General features: G+C 36.8%; 1 protein-coding gene across 2 annotated transcripts in view; it reads right to left on the minus strand.

Annotated features, from left to right (window-relative positions):
- Positions 1-20,227, minus strand: part of USP25 (ubiquitin specific peptidase 25) — a 143,550-nt gene that overhangs the window by 64,236 nt on the left and 59,087 nt on the right. For both annotated transcript variants that reach the window (XM_081234059.1, XM_081234060.1), the window contains exons 7-9: positions 19,874-20,011; positions 17,253-17,329; positions 126-199 (exon numbers count right to left, since the gene is read on the minus strand). In XM_081234059.1, the coding sequence (XP_081090185.1) occupies positions 126-199; positions 17,253-17,329; positions 19,874-20,011 (289 nt within the window). The remainder of the gene's footprint in view (positions 1-125; positions 200-17,252; positions 17,330-19,873; positions 20,012-20,227) is intronic.

Below are 20,227 nucleotides of genomic sequence, written 5' to 3' on the forward strand. Positions count from 1 at the left end.
ACTAGACAGAGTAAGTCAAATTAAAATTAAAAACCATTCCACAAATAAAGTCACTATCATGACAAAGGAGCTAACAGCTAATAATATCTCAATTGTAATAAAAAAGTAAACATGTGTAACTATACCTTCAAGCACTCCCACGGCTAGGAATCTTCCATAGAACAACTCTACCATGGGGTTCTTTGGCTTCTCTTCATCCCTAAAAATCACGTTAAAAATATAAATGTGGTTATAATTCTTAATTTTTAGAACTGTAAATAATAGAGAAAACATTAAAAGAATAATAATATATGCCAAGACAATAACATTTATGTGGTTATCATGTGTTTGGCGCTGTAACTTACAGTGTTGGGCCAAGGTACTTAAATTTATTTTCCATTTCTTCACCTGTCAACTGAGGATAATAATAGTAATGGAACTCACAAGGTTGTTGTAAGGGTTAAAATGAGTTACTATGTGGGACCTTGTTACAAGAAGACCTGAGTAGAGTCTGTATTCACGAAGTGCCTGATCTTTCCTTTATCATTTCAATCTTGAACTTGTAGTCTGTACAATACATGCTTATTTGGACTTGTTGGGAAGGAGGGAAAGCCACTCTTAATCAAAATAAATTTCTATAAAATTTTAATAAGTCATTTCCCACATTTACCTAGAAGAATGAACACTAGCCATCAGCAGTGAAGGAGAAACACACCAGCTTCAACCCAGGTAGCTAAAGAGAAACTCCAATCTTTTATAAAGTTTCATGTTGCTGGTAAAATTAGTCATCTGTGAATTTTCCAAATCCTTTAACGTATAAATTTGTTGTTTTTCTTTTTTGCTTGAAGCAAATAGAAACTGACAATTTTTAACTTTTTTTTAATGCTTTATACCGTGTGGTCTAAAAACACAAAGTTTATTTTGGCTTTGCTATATAAAAGTATGTTGTGTCCACAACAGCAGAGACTTTTTCTTCATAAATTTTGTTTAAATTAGTAAAACTGATTTATTTTAAAAAAGAGAGAAGGACACTATCTGTCTCTTGATATATGTGTTACATTCACCCTCATTTAAACCATAAAATAATTGGTGGGAAGTACTTCACTTAATCTCTGGAACAATCCTATGAGGTAGTGTGGTGGTCATCAGTGCTATTCAAAAAGATTTCTGTCCCTCTACTTTCAGGTACATAGTAAGAAGCACTTTCCCATTTACTCTTTATTGACATTTGAAAAAAATCTGAACTGTGATAAAATACACACAATATAAAACTTACCATCTTCACCATTTTTAAATTTACAGTTCGGCAGTGTTAAGTATATTCACACTGTTGTACAACCAACTTCCAGAACTATTTTTCATCTTGAGAAACTGATTAAACAACTCCACATTCCTCCCTCCTGCCAGGCCCTGGCAACCACCATCCTAACTTTCTGTTTCTTTGAGTTTGACAACTACTGACACATCATATAAGTGACATACAGTGCTTGTCTTTTTGTGACTGGCTAATTTCACTTAGCATCATGTCTTCAAGGTTCATCCATGTTGCAGTATGTACCAGTTTCCTTACTTGTTAAGGATATTCCATTGTATGTGTATAACACATTTGTATTTCCATTCATCCAAGGACACATCAGTTCTTTCAACCTTTTGTCTATTGTGCTAATGCTGCTATGAATATGAGTGTGCAAGTACCTCTTTGGGACCCTGCTATCAATTCTTTTGGATATAAATTCAGCAGAATTGCTGGATCATGTGGTTAATTCTTGTTTTTTTCATCTTTATAGATACAATTGACCAACAAAATTGTAAGGTATTTAAAGTACAATATGAAGATCTGACATATGTATACACTGTGAGAGGATTCCCTCCATCAAATAATTATATTAGTATTAATTTTTTGAGGAAGCACCATGTTTTCCACAGCAGCCGCACCATTTTACATTCCCATCAACAGTGCACAAAAGTTTCAATTTTTTCACATCTTCATCAACACATGTTATTTTCTGTTTTGTTTTGGTTTTGGTTTGGTGAGGGTTTTTTTGTTTTTTGATAGCAGCCATCCTAATGGGTAGGAGGTGTTCCCATTAACTTTGAAGTTAAGTAAACCACATGACTTGCTCTGCACAACAAAATGTGAGTGGAAGTAATGTGTGCCATTTCTGGGCTGTAACTTTGAGAACCAATATACTTTCTACTGATGTGGTGATCCCAGAATCCTGTGATGAGATGAAGCCTCTGTCAGTGTAAGGCCCTGTCAATGGATGTGCAGAGCCCCTTGCTCACACTCATTGGGCATAGCTAAGGCTATGACATAAACCTCTGAAGTTTTGGGGATGCTGCCACAGGATTATCTAGCCCACCCTAAATGGCAGCAGGTGGCACTCTTACCTCTATTGCACTGGTAATAGATCTGTAGACTATGCTAAGTCACTTGCCCAAATTCACACAACTAGTAAGTGCTCAAACTGAAAAGCAAACTCAAGTCTGCCTAAACTCAAGTCTAAAACCTATGAATCCTCCCACTATGCATACTTAATCTCTGGGCATTTTAACTCTATGAAAACAGTTTATTTCACACCTTATTTTTTACACTGTGACAATAAAAAGGACTTGAGACTGATATGGGGGAGAGGAAGAATCCAAAGATTGCCTCTCTTAATGTAAAAGCCTATGAATCTTTAGACATAAATATTAGTATATACATTTCCACAGGTCGTATTTCCATGTAGAAAAGCAACATTCCTGGTTTCTCTCCTTACTGTCACATACATACTGCATAGAAAGAGCAGTGACATTCCAGGTTGGTGACTCTGGCAGAAGAAACTGGGTAAGAGCTGCTCAACTAATTCTGCATTCTCTTTCCAAATCTTCGTATCTGGATTTTGGTCTGCTCTCCACTGAACTGTGGTATGCACACTGACCTTCCCTAAGGAGTCAGACAGACCAATCTTCTAGAAATTGTTTACCCTGTCCTTCTTTGCAACCTCTCAGAGGTCTTACTCTTTACTGTGCATTTAAGCTTTGAATATCAGGGACTAAGACTGTGGTTATCAACAGAAATGTAAGGAACACAAGTGAAGAGCAATTTAAAAGACGTGAGACTTCTATTGATATAACAGAAATAATATACCCACCACTTACATGAAGAAAAGCTAGAATGACACAAATAGCAAAGGCCAAAAGAAATCACTAAAGAAAACCTGTATCAGGGGCATTTTAGCCTTGGGAATTAGGTCGACACAGAAAGAGTTCAGAGATCTAGGGCAACTGATAGAGTAACCTACTCAGTGCTTCCCAATCTTTTTAATGTCATTGGCACACAGATAATATATGCAGAGAACTCTGGAATAAAACCACATGTTTTCTCATGATCACAGAAACAGGATCAATATCTCCACATACCTATAATCTGGCTTACCATGGCACAACTGGTAAGCTCTGTTCTAGATAGGCAGATCATAGTGGTTCAAAAAGTTTTAGCTTGGGCCTTCCCTGGCGCAGTGGTTGAGAATCCGCCTGCTGATGCAGGGGACATGGGTTCGTACCCCGGTCCAGGAGGATCCCACACGCTGCGGAGCGGCTGGGCCCGTGAGCCATGGCCGCTGAGCCTGCATGTCCGGGGCCTGTGCTCCGCAACGGGAGAGGCCACAACAATGAGAGGCCCGCGTACCGCAAAAAAAAAAAAAAAAAAAAAAAAAAAAAAAATTTTAGCTCCATAAACAGTAAAGAAAAAACAAAACTACTGAGAAATGAATGAGGAGAAGGACATATTTCAAATAAGACAATTTTAGATGAAATGGGAAAGTTCTAGCTTCTTTTAAAACAGTTTTAGGAAACGGGGAGAGAACTTCTTAGTTACTAGATCAGAAAAGTTGACACTGGGACCCAAAGAAATTTTTCAAAAGTAAATGAGTAATAAGGAAAGATCTCCAAAATCAGAAAAGAATGATCCTTTCAGAAATAACCAGGATTCAGGAAACAGTCAAGTGGCAGTCTTCCAAGGCTAGAGATAAAGAGTAATCAGGGAGTTGTGTTGCAGATAGGTTACCACATGAGCTGCTTATAGAAAATCTGGATAGATTTGAGGAGGAACTAGGGATTTCAGGGTAAAGCGTTCAAAGAATTACTGAGAGAACTTCAAGGAGACTCAGTAATCATAGATGGGGATGCAGATATTGTTCACATTCTGAGGAAACATGCTCAATAAATTTTGGGGGTTGGAACTCTAAGGAAAAGTACAAGGAACATGAGTTTTACTAAAGAGGAGCAAGGGTGGACAATCATAGATCAAGTCCACACATGGGCTGTCTGTTGGTCTGACAGGACAGAACCCTGGTGGAATTCTGCAACACAAAAGAGGTGAAGGTGGACAATGCATGTTTGAACAATAAATTACTTGGGCATACTCCTAACTCATATTTCACTAGCTCTCATTATGAGGACCCTATCAAGAAAATACAGAGGAACAGGTTAGACAAAAACAAATTTATAGGGCAGAAAACAAAGTCAAAAGAAGAGAAAGAGAAGATACTCGTCCATCAAACAGAGATGGTCCTGAATGAGGTAGAAACTAAGAAGCAGGTTAAACTATTAAAAATTCAGCCAAGCCTTCCTTAAAGAAGAAAGAAAAAAACATATATGTAACTGAACCTTAAAGGGCTATCCCGCCCAGAAAAAAAAAGTAGCAGAAAGAAATATACTCAAGGCCTAGAACTTTCAAAAGCTGAGGAAAGAGCATATCATAGAGATGATGATCTTCACTGGATGCTGGAACTCAGGTTTCAGAAGCATCAACAGCAGATTCAGTTCAGCAATCTGATGGGGAGATTTACAAATGAAGCTAACACGAAGAGAAGAAAGAAACTACCTAGAAAGCAGGTTTTACAGGCCTAAGCAATCCCATACCAATGCAATGGCAGCAACCATTAGGCACAAAAGTATGTTATTAGAAAGAGCTTACATTCAGTGCAGCACTGAGGGCCAGCAAACTGAAGCTCGTTAAGAAAAATGTAACTTAAGAGTTTTGGTGGACAGAAAAGAAGGGCACCTGACCAGAGCTGTTAGCATCATAAACATTCCAAGAAGGAAGCGGCTTTGTTCAATGCCACATTCTCAAGACAGTTTCCAACAGTAGAACTTTTTCCCTCAGAAACTGCAGATTCAGCAGTATAATCTCGAGAGATTTCTTCCAACATAAGTTTATAAGTAGTTGTCTAAGACCAATTGGCCCTTAATGACAGGCATCTTGGCAGAACTAAAACCATGATGATTGCCTCCATTTATGATATTATCCAGATTTTCTGCCCCGGTCTTTAGCAACAATAACTTGAGTCTGGATTGCACTAAGATCTAGGAATATTATAGCTGGACTGAAAGTTAAAGGGCTGAAGTTCTGCTTTTGTTTCAAGATTTCAAAAGTAAGAGATCAATATTAATCATGTGTCCTAATAATCCTTCAAAATCTAAAATTAGAGTATATGAAATTCAACATTTGAAGGACTGAAAGAACTACACACATACAAGTGAAAGAGAATACAGACTTCATCTGAAGAACCTCAACTCAATTCAGGCACAGAAAAGACATGCCTGTAGTGTAAAGGCTGAACAAACTCAGAAAGTCAAAAATGATTTCTTTTTTGTTAGACTGCAACCAAGGGACAAAAGAATATGACTTTTAAGCATAATTTGTTTGGATTTTGCCTTAAAAGATCAAGTGGATATAATTTGGAAACTTACTTTTCCCCTGAGAATTTGAGAACAAATGAGGAGGGCTATATAAAATTTTAGAAGCATCTCGTAGTTGTTAACAGTATATAATTAGAATATTTTTACTTTAATTCAATCTCATTGCAGACTATGTTATTATGCCTTTTTTTGGATAATAAGGCTGGCCATAATTTTAAAATAGAAAAAGAAATGATACCTCTAACTAAGAAAGTAAAAGACCTGTACTCAGAAAACTAGGAAACTGATGAAAGAAACTGCAGACATAAACAAATGGAAACATATATGGTGATCATGGATTGGAAGAATTAGTATTGTTAAAATGATCATACTACCCAAAGCAATCTACAGATTCAATGTATCTCTATAAAAATACCAAAGGCAGTTTTCACAACACTAGAACAAATAATTCTAAAATTTGTATGGAAACACAAAAGACCCTGAATACACAAAACAATCTTGAGAAAAAAGAGCAAAACCAAAAGTATCAAGCTGCCCCTAGTAACCCAGCTGGAACCGGTATGAGGTGGTGCAGGGCCTCTGAGTTTGGTTTTAAGTGCCTGGTGGGAAAGCACATGTAAGTGCAACTCCTTTTTCGGAATGAGAAAATTATTGCTCAGAAAGGCACAACTTGTCTGAGGTTTACACAGCTAGTTGGCAGATTGGCTAGGACTTGGTTTTTATCATCAAAGTCAGTGCTCTTTAAGTTATCTAGGAGCAGACAAGATGGCCAAGTAGAAGGACCTGAGCTAGCTGTCTCTCACACAAACACCAAAATTACAATTACCTGCTGAACAACCATTGACAAAAAATGACTGAAACCAACCAAAAAAGGATACTCTAGTTCCAAAGACAAGGAAAAAGCCACAGTGAGAAGGTAGGAGGGGTGTATTCGTGATCAAATCCCATACATGCTGGGTGGACAACCCACAAACTAGAAAATAATTATACTGCAGAGGTTCTCCCACAGGAAAGAGAGTTCTGAGCCCCACATCAGGCTACCCAGTCTGGGCATCTGGCATTAGGAGGAGGAGCCCCCAGAGCATTTGCTTTGAAGGCCAGCAGGGCTTGATCACAGGAACTCCACAGGACTGGGGGAAACAGAAATGCCACTCTTGGAGGGTGAACACAGGGTCTTGTGCACACCGGGACCCAGGGGAAAAAGCAGTGACTTCATAGGAGCCTGGGCCAGACCTACCTGCTGGTCTTGGAAGGTCTCCTGGGGAGGCAGGGGGCGGCTCTGGCTCACTGCAGGAACAAGGACACTGGTGGCAGAGGTACTGGTGAGTACTCATTGGCGTGAGCTGTCCTGGAGGTCACCATTTTGATGCAAAGACCTGGTCCCACCCAAGAGCCCTTAGGCTCCAGTGCTGGGATGCTGCAGGCCAAACAACCAACAGGGTAGGAACACAGTCCCACCCATCAGCAGACAGGCTGCTTAAAGTTTTCCTGAACCCACAGCTGCTTCTGAACACACTGCTTGACAGGGTCCTGCTCACCACAGAGACAAGACCCAGCTCCACCCACCAGTGGGCAGGTATCACTCCCTCCCACCTGGAAGCCTACACAAGCTACTTAGACCAGCCTCACCTACCAGGGGTCAGACACCAGAAGCAAGAGGAACTACAATTCTGCAGCCTGTGACACTGCAAAGCAGAGGAATATGTTCCAGATGAAGTAACAAGATAAAACCCCAGAAGAACAACTAGGTGAAGTGGAGACAGGCAATCTAACTGAAAAAGAATTCAGAGTAATAGTAAAGATGACCCAAGATCTTGAAAAAAGAACAGAAGCACAGACCAAGAAGATATAGGGAATGTTTAACAAGGAGCTAGAAGATTTAAAGAGCAAACAGAGTTCAACAATACAATATCTACAATGAAAAACACACTAGAATGAATCAATAGCAGAATAAATGAGGCAGAAGAATGGATAAGTGAGCTGGAAGACAGAATGGTGAAAATCACTGCTGTGGAACAGAATAATGAAAAAAGAATAAAAGAAATGAGGACAGTTTAAGAGATCTCTGGGACAACATTAAATGCACGAACATTCGTACTATAGAGGTCCCATAAGGAGAGGAAAGGGCCTGAGAAAACATTTGAAAAGATAATAGCTGAAAACTTACCTAACATGGGAAAGGAAACAGTCACCCAAGTCCAGGAAGCACAGAGAGTGCCATACAGGATAAACCCAAGGAGGAACACACCAAGACACATATTAATCAAATTGACAAAAGTTAAAGACAAAGAGAAAATATTAAAAGCAACAAATAACATACAAGGGAATCTCTATAAGGTTATCGGTTGATTTTTTAGCAGAAACTCTGCAGGCCAGAATGGACTAACACATATATCTAAAGTGATGAAGGGAAAAAACCCTACAAGTATATTCTTATACTCTACCCAGCAAAGCTTTCGTTCAGATTCAAAAGAGAAATCAAAAGCTTTACAGACCAGCAAAAGCTAAGAGAATTCAGCAACACCAAACCTACTTTACAACAAATTCTAAACGAATTTCTCTAGGCAGAAAAGAAAAGGCCACAACTAGAAACAAGAAAATTACAAATGGGAAACCTCACCAGTAAAGGCAAAAATACAGCAAAGGTAGGAAATATATACATACATAAATATGGTATCAAAACCAGCAACTGTGAGAAGAGGTGAGTACAAATATAGAATACTGGAAATGCATTTGAAATTAAGAGACCAGAAACTTAAAACAATCTTGTATATACATATGGATTGCTACATCAAAACTTCATGATAACCACAAACCAAAAATCTATAATAGATACACACACAAAAAAAGAAAAAGCAATACAAACACAACACTAAAGACAGTCATCAAATCACAAGATAATAAAATAGGAAGGGAAGAAAAAAGACTTGCAAAAACAAACCCAAAACAATTAACAAAATGGCAGTAAGTATGTATCAGTAATGACCTTAAACATAAATGGGTTAAATGCTCCAACCAAAAGATAGAGACTGGATGAATGGATGCAAAAACAAGAACCTTATGTATGCTGTCTGCAAGAGACCCACTTCAGATCTAGGGACACATACAGACTGAAAGTGAGGGGATTGACAAAGGTATTTCATACAAATGGAAATCAAAAGAAAGCTGGAGTCGCAAAATTCATATCAGACAAAATAGACTTTAAAATAAAGACTGTTACAAGAGACAAAGAAGGACATTACATAATAATCAAGGGAAAAGTACAAGAAGACAAAACAATTGTAAATATATATGCATCCAACATAGGAGCACCTCAACATAGAAGGCAAATGCTAACAGCCATGAAAGGAGAAATCAACAGTAAAACAATAACAGTGGAGAACGTTAACAGCCCACTTTCATCAATAGACAGATCATCCAGACAGAAAATCAATAAGGAAGCACAGGCCTTAAATGACACACTAAATCACATAGACTTAATTGATATTTATAGAGCGTTCCATCTGAAAGTAGCAGAATACACAATCTTTTCAAGTGAACATGGAACATACTCCAGCACAGATCACATCATGAGCCATAAAGCAAGCCTCTATAAATTTGAGATTGAAATCGTATCAAACATCTTTTCCGACCACGACACTACGAGATCAGACAAAAAATATGAGAAAAAACTAAAAAAACACCAACACGTGGAGGCTAAACCATATGCTACTAAGTAACCAATGGATCACTGAAGAAGTCAAAGAGGAAATCAAAAAATACCTAGAGATGAATGAAAACGAAAACATGATGATCCGAAACCTATGGTACACAGCAAAAGCAGTTCTAAGAGGGAAGTTTATAGCAATACAATCTTACCTCAGGAAAGAAGAAACATCCCAGGTAAGCAACCTAACCTTACACCTAAAGCAACTAGAGAAAGAACAACAAACAAAACTCAAAGTTAGCAGAAGGAAAGAAATCAGAAAGATTACAACAGAAATAAATTAAAGAGATGGAAAAAAAAATAAAAAAGATCAATGAAGCTAAAACCTAGCTCTTTGAAAAGTCAAACAAAATTGATAACCTATAGCCAGACTCATGAAGAAAAAGAGGGTGATGGCTCAAATCAATAAAATTAGAAAAAAAAAAAAAGAGGAGAAGTTACAACTGACACCACAGAAATAAAAAGGAGCATAGGAGACTACTATAAGCAATTATATAACAATAAAATGGACAACTTAGAAGAAATGGAAAAATTCTTAGAAAGGTACAATCTCGCAAAACTGAACCAGGAAGAAATAGGAAATATGAACAGACCAATCACAAGCACTAAAATTGAAACTGTGATATAAAAGCTTCCAACAAACAAAAGCCCAGGACCAGATGGCTTCACAGGTGAATTCTATCAAACATTTAGTGAATAGTTAACAGGTATCCTTCTGAAACTATTTCAAAAATTGCAGAAGGGGGCTTCCCTGGTGGCGCAGTGGTTGAGAGTCCGCCTGCCGATGCAGGGGACGCGGGTTCGTGCCCCGGTCCGGGAGGATCCCACATGCCGCGGAGCGGCTGGGCCCGTGAGCCATGGCTGCTGAGCCTGCGCGTCCAGAGCCTGTGCTCCGCAACGGGAGAGGCCACAGCAGTGAGAGGCCCGCGTACCAAAAAAAAAAAAAAAAAAAAATTGCAGAGGAAGGAACACTCCAAACTCATTCTATGAGGCCACCATCACCCTGACAGTAATACCAAAGATACCAAAAAAACAAGAAAATTAAAGGCCGATATCACTAATGAACATAGATGCAAAAATCCTCAACAAAATACTAGCAAACTGAATCCAAAAACACATTAAAAGGATTATACACCTTGATAAAGTGGGATTTATCCCAGAGATGCAAGAACTTTTCGATATCTGCAAATCAATCAGTGTGATACACCACATTAATAAACTGAAGATTAAAAACCATACGATCATCTCAATAGATGCAGAAAAAGCTTTTATCAAAATTCAACACCCATTTATGATAAACACGCTCCAGAAAGTGGGCATAGAGGGAACCTACCTCAACATAATAAAGGCCATGTATGACAAAACCCACAGCTAACATCATACTCAATGGTGAAAAACTGAAAGCATTTCCTTTAAGATCAGGAACAAGACAAGGATGTCCACTCTAGCCACTTCTATTCTGCATAGTTTTGGAAGGCCTAGCCATGGTAATCAGAGAAGAAAAAGAAATAAAAGGAATCCAAATTGGAATAGAAGTAAAATTGTCACTGTTTGAAGATGACATGATACTATACACAGAAGATCCTAAAGATGGTACCAGAAAACTACTAGAGCTCATCAATGAATTTGGTAAAGTTGCAGGATTCAAAGTTAATACACAAAAATCTGTTACATTAAACTAATAACAAAAGATCTGAAAGAGAAATTAAGGAAACAATCCCATTTGCCATCACATAAAAAAGAATAAATTACCTAGGAATAAACCTACCTAAGGAGGCAAAAGACCTGTACTCCGAAAACTATAAGATACTGATGAAAGAAATCGAAGATGATACAAATAGATGGAAAGATATACCATGTTCTTGGATTGGAAGAATCAGCATTGTCAAAATGACTACACTACCCAAGGTAATCTACAGATTCAATGTAATCCCTACCAAATTACAAATGGCATTTTTTGTCGATCTACAACAAAAAAAATCTTAAAACTTGTACGGAAACAAAGGACCCCAAATACCAAAAGCAATTTTGAGAAAGAAAAACTGAGCTGGAGTAATCAGGCTCCCTGACATTAGCTACAGTAATGAAAACAGTATGGTAATGGCACAGAGAGTGACTTGCAGATCAATGGAACACGATAGAAAGCCCAGAAATAAAACCATGCACCTACAGTCAATTAATCTATGACAAAGGAGGCAAGAATATACAATGGAGAAAAAACAGTCTCCTCAATAAGTGGTGCTGGGAAAACTGCACAGCTATATATAAAAGAATGAAATTAGAGCATTTGCTAACACCATACAGAAAAATAAACTCAAAATGGATTAAAGACCTAAATGTAAGACCAGATACTATAAAACTCTTCGAGGGAAACATAAGCAGAACACTCTTTGACATAAATCACAGCAATATTTTTTGGATCCACCTTCTAGAGTAACGAAAATTAAAAACAAAAATAAACAAATGGAACCTAATTAAATTTAAAAGCCTTTGCATAGCAAAGGAAACCATAAACAAAATGACAAGACAACCAACAGAATGGAAAAAAATATTTGTAAAAGATGCGACCAACCAGAGATTAATCTCCAAAATACAGAGACAGCTCATGCAGCTCAATATCAAAATTAATAATAATAACCCCATAAAAAAATGGGCAGATCTAAATAGACATTTCTCCAAAGACAACATACAGATGACCAACACACACAAGTAAAGATGCTCAACATTGCTAATTATTAGAGAAATGCAAGTCAAAACTACAATGATGTATCACCTCACACTGGTCAGAATGGCCATCATCAAACAGTCTACAAACAATAAATGCTGGAGAGGGCGTAGAGAAAAGGGAACCCTCCTATGTTGTTGGTGGGAATATAAAGTGGTACAGACACTATGGAGAACAGTATGAAGGTTCCTTAAAAAACTAAAAATAGAGCTATCATATGATCCAGCAGCCCTACTCCTGGGCATATATCCGGAGAAAACCATACTTCAAAAAGATACATGCACCCCAATGTTCACTGCAGCACTATTTACAATAGCCAAGACATGGAAGCAACCTAAATATTCACTGGTAGATGAACGGATAAAGAACATGTGGTACATATATACAATGGAATATTACTCAGTCATAAAAAGTAATGAAATAATGCCATCTGCAACAACATGGATGAAGTACAGATTATCATACTAAGTGAAGTAAGTCAGACAAAGACAAGTATCATACAATATCACTTATATGTGGAATCTAAAAAAATGATACAAATGAACTTTACAAAACAGAAACAGGCTCACAGAAATAGGTAACAAACTTATGGTTACCAAAGGGGAAAGGTGGAGGGGAAGGGATAAATTAGGAGGTTGTGATTAACATATACACACTACTATATATAAAATAGATAATCAACAAGGACCTACTGTATAGCCCAGGGAACTCTAACCAATACTCTGTAATAACCTATATGGGAAAAGAATCTGAAAAAGAATAGATATATGTAAAAAAATTATTAGCTAAAACCAAGGGTATGATGCTACCTCATTTCAAACTATACTACTACAAAGCTATGGAAATCAAAAGAGTATAGTAACAGCACAAAAACAGACAGGTAGATAAATGGAACAGAACAGAGAGCCCAGAAATAAGCCCACACTTATATGCTCAATTAATCTATAACAAAAGAGGCAAGAATATACAATAGGGAAAAGAAAGCCTCTTCAGTAAATGGTGTTGGGAAAACTGGACAGCTACATGCAAAAGAATTAAATCAAACCACTTTCTTACATCATATACAAAAATAAACTTAAAATGTATTAACGACTACCTGAAACCATGAAACTCTTAGAAGAAAACATAGGCAGTAGGCTTTTTGGCTTCAATCTTAGCAAAATTTTTTTGGATATGTCTCCTCAGGCAAAGGAAACAAAAGCAAAAATAAACAAATGGGACTACATCAAACTAAAAAGCTTCTGCAGAGTAAAGGAAACTATTAACAAAATGAAAAGGTGACCTACTAAATGGGAGAAGATATTTGCAAATGATATGTCTGATAAGGGGTTAATATACAAAATATACAAAGAACTCATACAATTCAATATATATAAATTTAAAAAAATCCTAATTAAGAAAATGGGCATAGGAGCTGAATAGAGACTTTTCTCAGAAGACATACAGATGGCCAACAGACACATGAAAAGATGCTCAACATCACTAATCATCAGGGAAATGCAAATCAAAACCACAATGATATATCACCTCACAACTGTCAGAATGGCTATTATCAAAAAGACAACAGAGCAACACCCAGCTCAACCCACCACCAGTCACTCCCAGCAGGAAGCTTGCAACAGCCTCTTAGATAGCCTCAGCCACGAGAGGGCAGACAGCAGAAGCAAGAAGAACTACAATCTTCCAGCCTGTGGAACGAAAACCACATTCACAGAAAGACAGACAAAATGAAAAGGCAGAGAACTATGTACCAGATGAAGGAACAAGATAAAACCCCAGAAAAACAACTAAATGAAGCGGAGATAGGCAACCTTCCAAAAAAAGAATTGAGAATAATGATAGTGAAGATGATCCAGGACCTCAGAAAAAGAATGGAGGCAAAGATTGAGAAGATGCAAGAAATGTTTAACAAAGACCTAGAAGAATTAAAGAACAAACAAACAGAGATGAACAACACAATGACTGAAATGAAAAATACACTAGAAGGAATCAATAGCAGAATAACTGAGGCAGAAGAACGGATAAGTGACGTGGAAGACAGAATGGTGGAATTCACTGCCACGGAACAGAATAAAGAAAAAGGAATGAAAAGAAATGAAGACAGCCTAAGAGACCTCTGGGACAACATTAAACGCAACAACATTCGCATTATAGGGGTCCCAGAAGGAGAAGAGACCTAGAAAGGACCCGAGAAAATATCTGAAAAGATTATAGTTGAAAACTTCCCTAACATGGGAAAGGAAATAGCCACCCAAGTCCAGGAAGCGCAGAGAGACCAAGGCAGGATAAACCCAAGGAGAAACATGCCGAGACACATAGTAATCAAACTGACAAAAATTAAAGATAAAGTAATTAAAAGCAACAATGAAAAAATGACAAATAACATACAAGGGAACTCCCATAAGGTTAACAGCTGATTTCTCAGCAGAAACTCTGCAGGCCAGAAGGGAGTGGCAGGACATATTTAAAGTGATGAAAGGGAAGAACCTACAACCAAGATTAGTCTACCCAGCAAGGATCTCATTCAGATTCAATGGAGAAATCAAAAGCTTTACAGACAAACAAAAGATAAGAGAATTCAGCACCACCAAACCACCTCTACAACAAATGCTAAAGGAACTTCTCTAAGTGGGAAACACAAGAAAAGGACCTACAAAAACAAACCGAAAACAATTAAGAAAATGGTAATAGGAACATACATATCGATAATTACCTTAAGTGTAAATGGATTAAATGCTCCAACCAAAAGACACAGGCTTGCTGAATGGACACGAAAACAAGATCCATATATATGCTGTCTACAAAAGACCCACTTTAGACCTAGGGACACATGCAGATGGAAAGTGAGGGGATGGAAAAAGATATTCCATGAAAATGGAAATCAAAAGAAAGCTGGAGTAGCAATACTCATATCAGATAAAATAGACTTTAAAATAAAGAATGTTACAAGAGACAAGGAAGGACATTACATAATGATCAAATGATCGATCCAAGAAGAACGTATTAACAATTATAAATATATATGCACCCAATATAGGAGCACCTCAATACATAAGGCAAATGCTAATAGCTATAAAAGAGGAAATCGACAGTAACACAATAATAGTGGGGGACTTTAACACCTCACTTACACCAATGGACAGATCATCCAGACAGAAAATTAATAAGGAAACACAAGCTTTAAATGACACAATAGACCAGATAGATTTAATTGATATTATAGGACATTCCATCCGAAAACAGCAGATTACATTTTCTTCTCAAGTGCACACGGAATATTCTCCAGGATAGATCATATGTTGGGTCACAAATCAAGCCTCAGTAAATTTAAGAAAATTGAAATCATATCCAGCATCTTTTCTGACCACAACACTATGAGATTAGAAATAAATCACAGGGAAAAAATGTAAGAAACACAAACACATGGAGGCTAAACAAACAAACAAGAAAGACAGCAAACAACAAGCGTTGGTGAAAATGTGGAGAAAAGGGAACCCTCATGCATTCTTGGTGGTAATGTAAATTGGTGCAGTCACTATGCCAAACAGTATGGAGGCTGTCAAAAAGTTAAAAACAGAACTACCATATATGATCCAGCAATTCCACTTCTGGATACTTATCCAAAGAAAACAAAAACACTAATTCAAAAAGATATATGCACCCCTAAGTTCACTGCAGCATTATTCACAATAGCTAAGATACAGATGCAACCTAAGTGCCCACTGATAGATAAATGGATAAAGATGTGTGTGTGTGTGTGTGTGTATACACATTCCATGTAATATTATTCAGCCATAAAAAAAGAATGAAACCTTGCCATTTGTGATAACATGGATAGACCTAGAGGGTATTATGCTAAGTGAAATAAGTCAGACAGAGGAAGACAAATATTGTATCATTTCACTCACATATGGAATCTAAAAAACAAATGAACAAACATAAAACAGAACAGAGTCATAGATACAGAGAACAAAAGTGGATGGTGGCAGGGGATGAGTGAAGTAGGTGAGGGAAATTAAGAGGTAGAAACTTCTAGTTACAAAATAAGTGAGTCACAGGGATGTACAGCATGGGGAATATAGTCAATAATAATCGAATATCTTTGTATAATGACGAAGGTGGTCAAAAGGTACAAACTTCCAGTTATAAGATAAATAAGTACTGAAATGATTAATACAATTAACACTGCTGTATGTTATATTTGAAATTTGTAAGAATAAATTCTAAGAGTTCTCGTCATAAGGAATAAATATTTTTCTTTTTCTTATATTTTGTATCTATATGAGATGACAGATGTTCACTAAACTTATTGTGGTAATTATTTTATGATGTATGTAAGTCAAAGAATTATGCTGTATACTTCAAACTTACACAGTGCTGTTATGTCAATTATATCTCAATAAAACTGGAAGAAGAAGAAATAAAAACAAAAATAGATAAAAAGAGAAGGAAAGAATTTTCAGCCTTGGATTTTTGCCTGTATTCTAGGTGTTAATTTACGTAATGCATCTTTGTAGAATCACATCAGAACCTGCAGTGGAAAATCCTAAATGGTCCACCAATGTTTCAGAAGATGCGCAAAGGAACCAATGTTTGGTGTTAGGAGACTGGCCTCAGAAGAGTGGGAGTAGGAACACCCTGAAAGTGTGTGCATTTCTTCCCTTAAGGAGGTCTGCCCATATATTTTAAATGACCAGTGTCTTAGTGGTTCAACCAAATGGGCACAAAATAAAAAGCCCCAGGGAATGTTAAGGAGAAACTTTACATGGAAGGAATCATGAATGTCCTCACGATTCCATGTAAAAAGATTTCATCAGAATTATTACTCCCTGCATGTTTCCCTACCACTGACCCATTCTTCTTCATGGAATATGACTTCATGGAATAAGAAATGAGGATGTGGGGTTAGCTTTTTCAAGGATCACTTCTTAGATATCTCTCATTAGATTCTGACCTTATATTGGACATCTAAAGCTACCCAACATTTGCGGCAACAAATTCCAAACAGCTTGTCAATAATACAGATAACATTTGGGTTTCCACACACTTATCTCAGATTCTTATTTCTCTGTTGACACTGAATACATAAGAAAAAAAAATGAGTGTTATCGATCTCCTAATTTATCTCCATCACTAAATTTCACAGTAACTTACGTCTCCTCTTCAGCTTTCATTTGGAAGGCATCTTCTAACCAATCTAATAATTTGTGTGTAAACTCACTCACGTCTTGCTGTAGGGGGAAAAAAAAAGTCTTGTTGATATTCAAGCCTACCAATGAAAACACTAAATACTGCAACATAAAACTTACAGCCAGTCTTTTCAAACGTATAATTAACTGACTCCTCACAATGGTATCATATGAAATGTTTCACATCAAATGCAAGAAATATTTATAACTTAACCAGAGCATAAAATCAGTATTTGAGAAAAACAAGCATTCTATTAATAATCATGTAACTGGGTTTCACCTTAGGAGGGAAAAATATATGTGTGTGTGTGTGTGTGTATAAATTCAAATTTATCAATGAGATTTTTAAAAAGTTATTACCCCTCCACAAAGAGCTCTCTAATGAATCTTTATAAAATGAAGGACCCACATTACCAAAGAGTTCTTCATTATATAAAGATGTATTACCGGTTTCTGTCTTAGAAGGAATATGTGTTTTTAAACAATTCATTTTTTCAGTTCAACTGTTAACGCACAACTTTTTAAGCCATATCCGATTTTACTAAGATATGTGTTAATTTGGATAGGTTGAGCCTAATTAATCACTGACTCCCCGACTATCAAGTCTACCACCTCATGAACTTCGAACTGATTCTCCAATCAGAACCAGAACAGTCTTCACCTTTTGCCATCCCTTCGGTCCTAGATCACCTGACATAGATAAACAGGAATAAGCAGTGGCAGCTGTACTTGTCCATTACAATAAAATTCTTTCAACACTCCGACCTGGAGCACAGCAAACAGGTTTGTATAGAAACTGCATGGGGAGTGGAGTGGGCTGGAGTGGGCTGGGGTGGGCTGGGGGGGATAAAGCAACTCTACTATGACTTCCCAAAAACAGATAAATAAGTGTAAGCAATTCGCCTTTATCAAAATAGTCCCAGATATAAAACAAACTTACTATTATACATTTTCACAGCTAGATGTTCTTTGAAAAGCATCTGGGCCAACCTATTTACCTTTAAAATGTTGAAACTACGGTCTAGGAAGCTTAAATAAATTGCTCCAAGGCCATATAAAGACAACTAAACTTAACACAAAATGCCAGTTATAAACATCCATACCACCCATAGTGGGTTAAATTGAGGCCTGTCAAAATATATGTCCACTTGGATCTTCAGAATCTGTCTGTATTTGGAATAAGAGTCTTTGCAGATGTAAGGAAGGTACGGATCTCAAGATGAGATCATCCTGGTTTAAGGTAGGCCCTAAATCCAATGATGGGTACTCTTAAAATTAAGAGGGAAAAAAATGAGCAGGCACACAGACATACAGGGGAAAAGGTCATGTAAAGATGAAGACAAGAGATTGGCACCACAAGCCAAGGAACATCAGGGGTCACCAGATGGTGGAGGCAAGGAAGCATTCTCCTTTAGAGCCACCGGAGGGAGCACAGCCCTGCCAACACCTTTATTTTGAACTTCTGGCTTCTAGAACTATAAGAGAATCATTTTCTATTGTCTTGAAATCACTCGGTTTGTGGTAATCTGTTACAGCTGTCCTAGCAAACTAATATAAGACTTTAAAATGACTTTCTATACTTTTTTATAACATTACTTACCCTTCAACGTTATATATGACAAGAAACAAAAAGGTTTCCTACTTACAATATTCTTTAGAAGAAAATGTTGGGGGGAGAAAAACTGAAAACAACAACAAATATAAGCAAATTCTGATGTGACCACCTTTTTTGTTCATTTATCTTTGCCATAAAAAATGAATTAAAACAAAAAAAGCACAGTGAAGGCAGTGGCAAAATCAGACATCTTTCAGCTCTCCACACATCCATGTAACAGATATATATCCAAGTACTACAACACCTACACTGCAAACGTAGCAGATTTTTTAAATCTCCTCTCAAGTATCGTCTTTATTTTTTGCCCATTATGTCACTGTCATCTTTTCCAACACTGTTGCTATTATTCTCTGCTACTTTCTTTCCTTCTCTTCCACTTTCCTTCTTTAATTTCTCTGACTTCTCGCATTATATGTGAAAATGTTGGTTTGTTTATAGACATTTTCTATTTTTATAGGAAAATTCCCAATATTCTTTCTAAAAAATTGATAAAAAGCAACCAAACAGCACTACATAAAGATTGGGAAATAAAAGAACAATAAGAGAAAAATAAAAGAAAAATAAAATAACAAAGTTAATGTCACTCATAAACCTTTTCTGAGTAATTACGGAAAACTACTTTCTGCCAGCAAAAAGAGGCATATCAAAAGCGTGTATACTGTACTGACACTGGGTTATCACACCTTGGTGAAGATTTTTAATCAAAAATTTGTGAACATTCTTAATTTTACCCACTGCTTTCATTTAGTAATTTTAATATAAATTACAGCTTCATTTATCATATACTTTCAAGATTATCACTATTTAATTTAAAAGTAAATCTTCCAAATAAACAATGTTTTGAATGGCTCCAGCTTATTTGTATAAAGATAAATGACAACATCTTTGTCATTTGTCTTTGAAAAAAACTGCTAAAGAAAAGATCAGATTAAATTAAAAAGTTAATAACTAAGTAAGCACAACAAAGCTACCTGCTGGGAGTCATTTGATTTGAAAGCATCCTTAAGAATTTCAACTGCTCTTGATGGATCAACATATTTCCTTTTAGTACCAACAAGAAGTGCAAATAGATACCGAAGCTCACGCATAAAAGGCAAATTCCGATGCTCCTATTGAAAAAAAAGAAAAAATCCTTAAGTGAAGATTAAAATCTTTACTGGTAAAGAAATACTCATTTTAAAATTAACCAAAAATTTAACTAATATAGATTAGGGATGAATCTAGCACTCCTATTATCATAAAAAAAGAAGAGTGATCCTGTCATCTAGGAGACTGAAAGAAGAAGTCAAACACGGAAAGAACAGAGGACCTAGACTAAGCTCACA

This window comes from Mesoplodon bidens (assembly GCF_964165515.1).
Source record: "Mesoplodon bidens genome assembly, chromosome: 5".
Lineage (NCBI taxonomy): Eukaryota > Metazoa > Chordata > Mammalia > Artiodactyla > Ziphiidae > Mesoplodon > Mesoplodon bidens.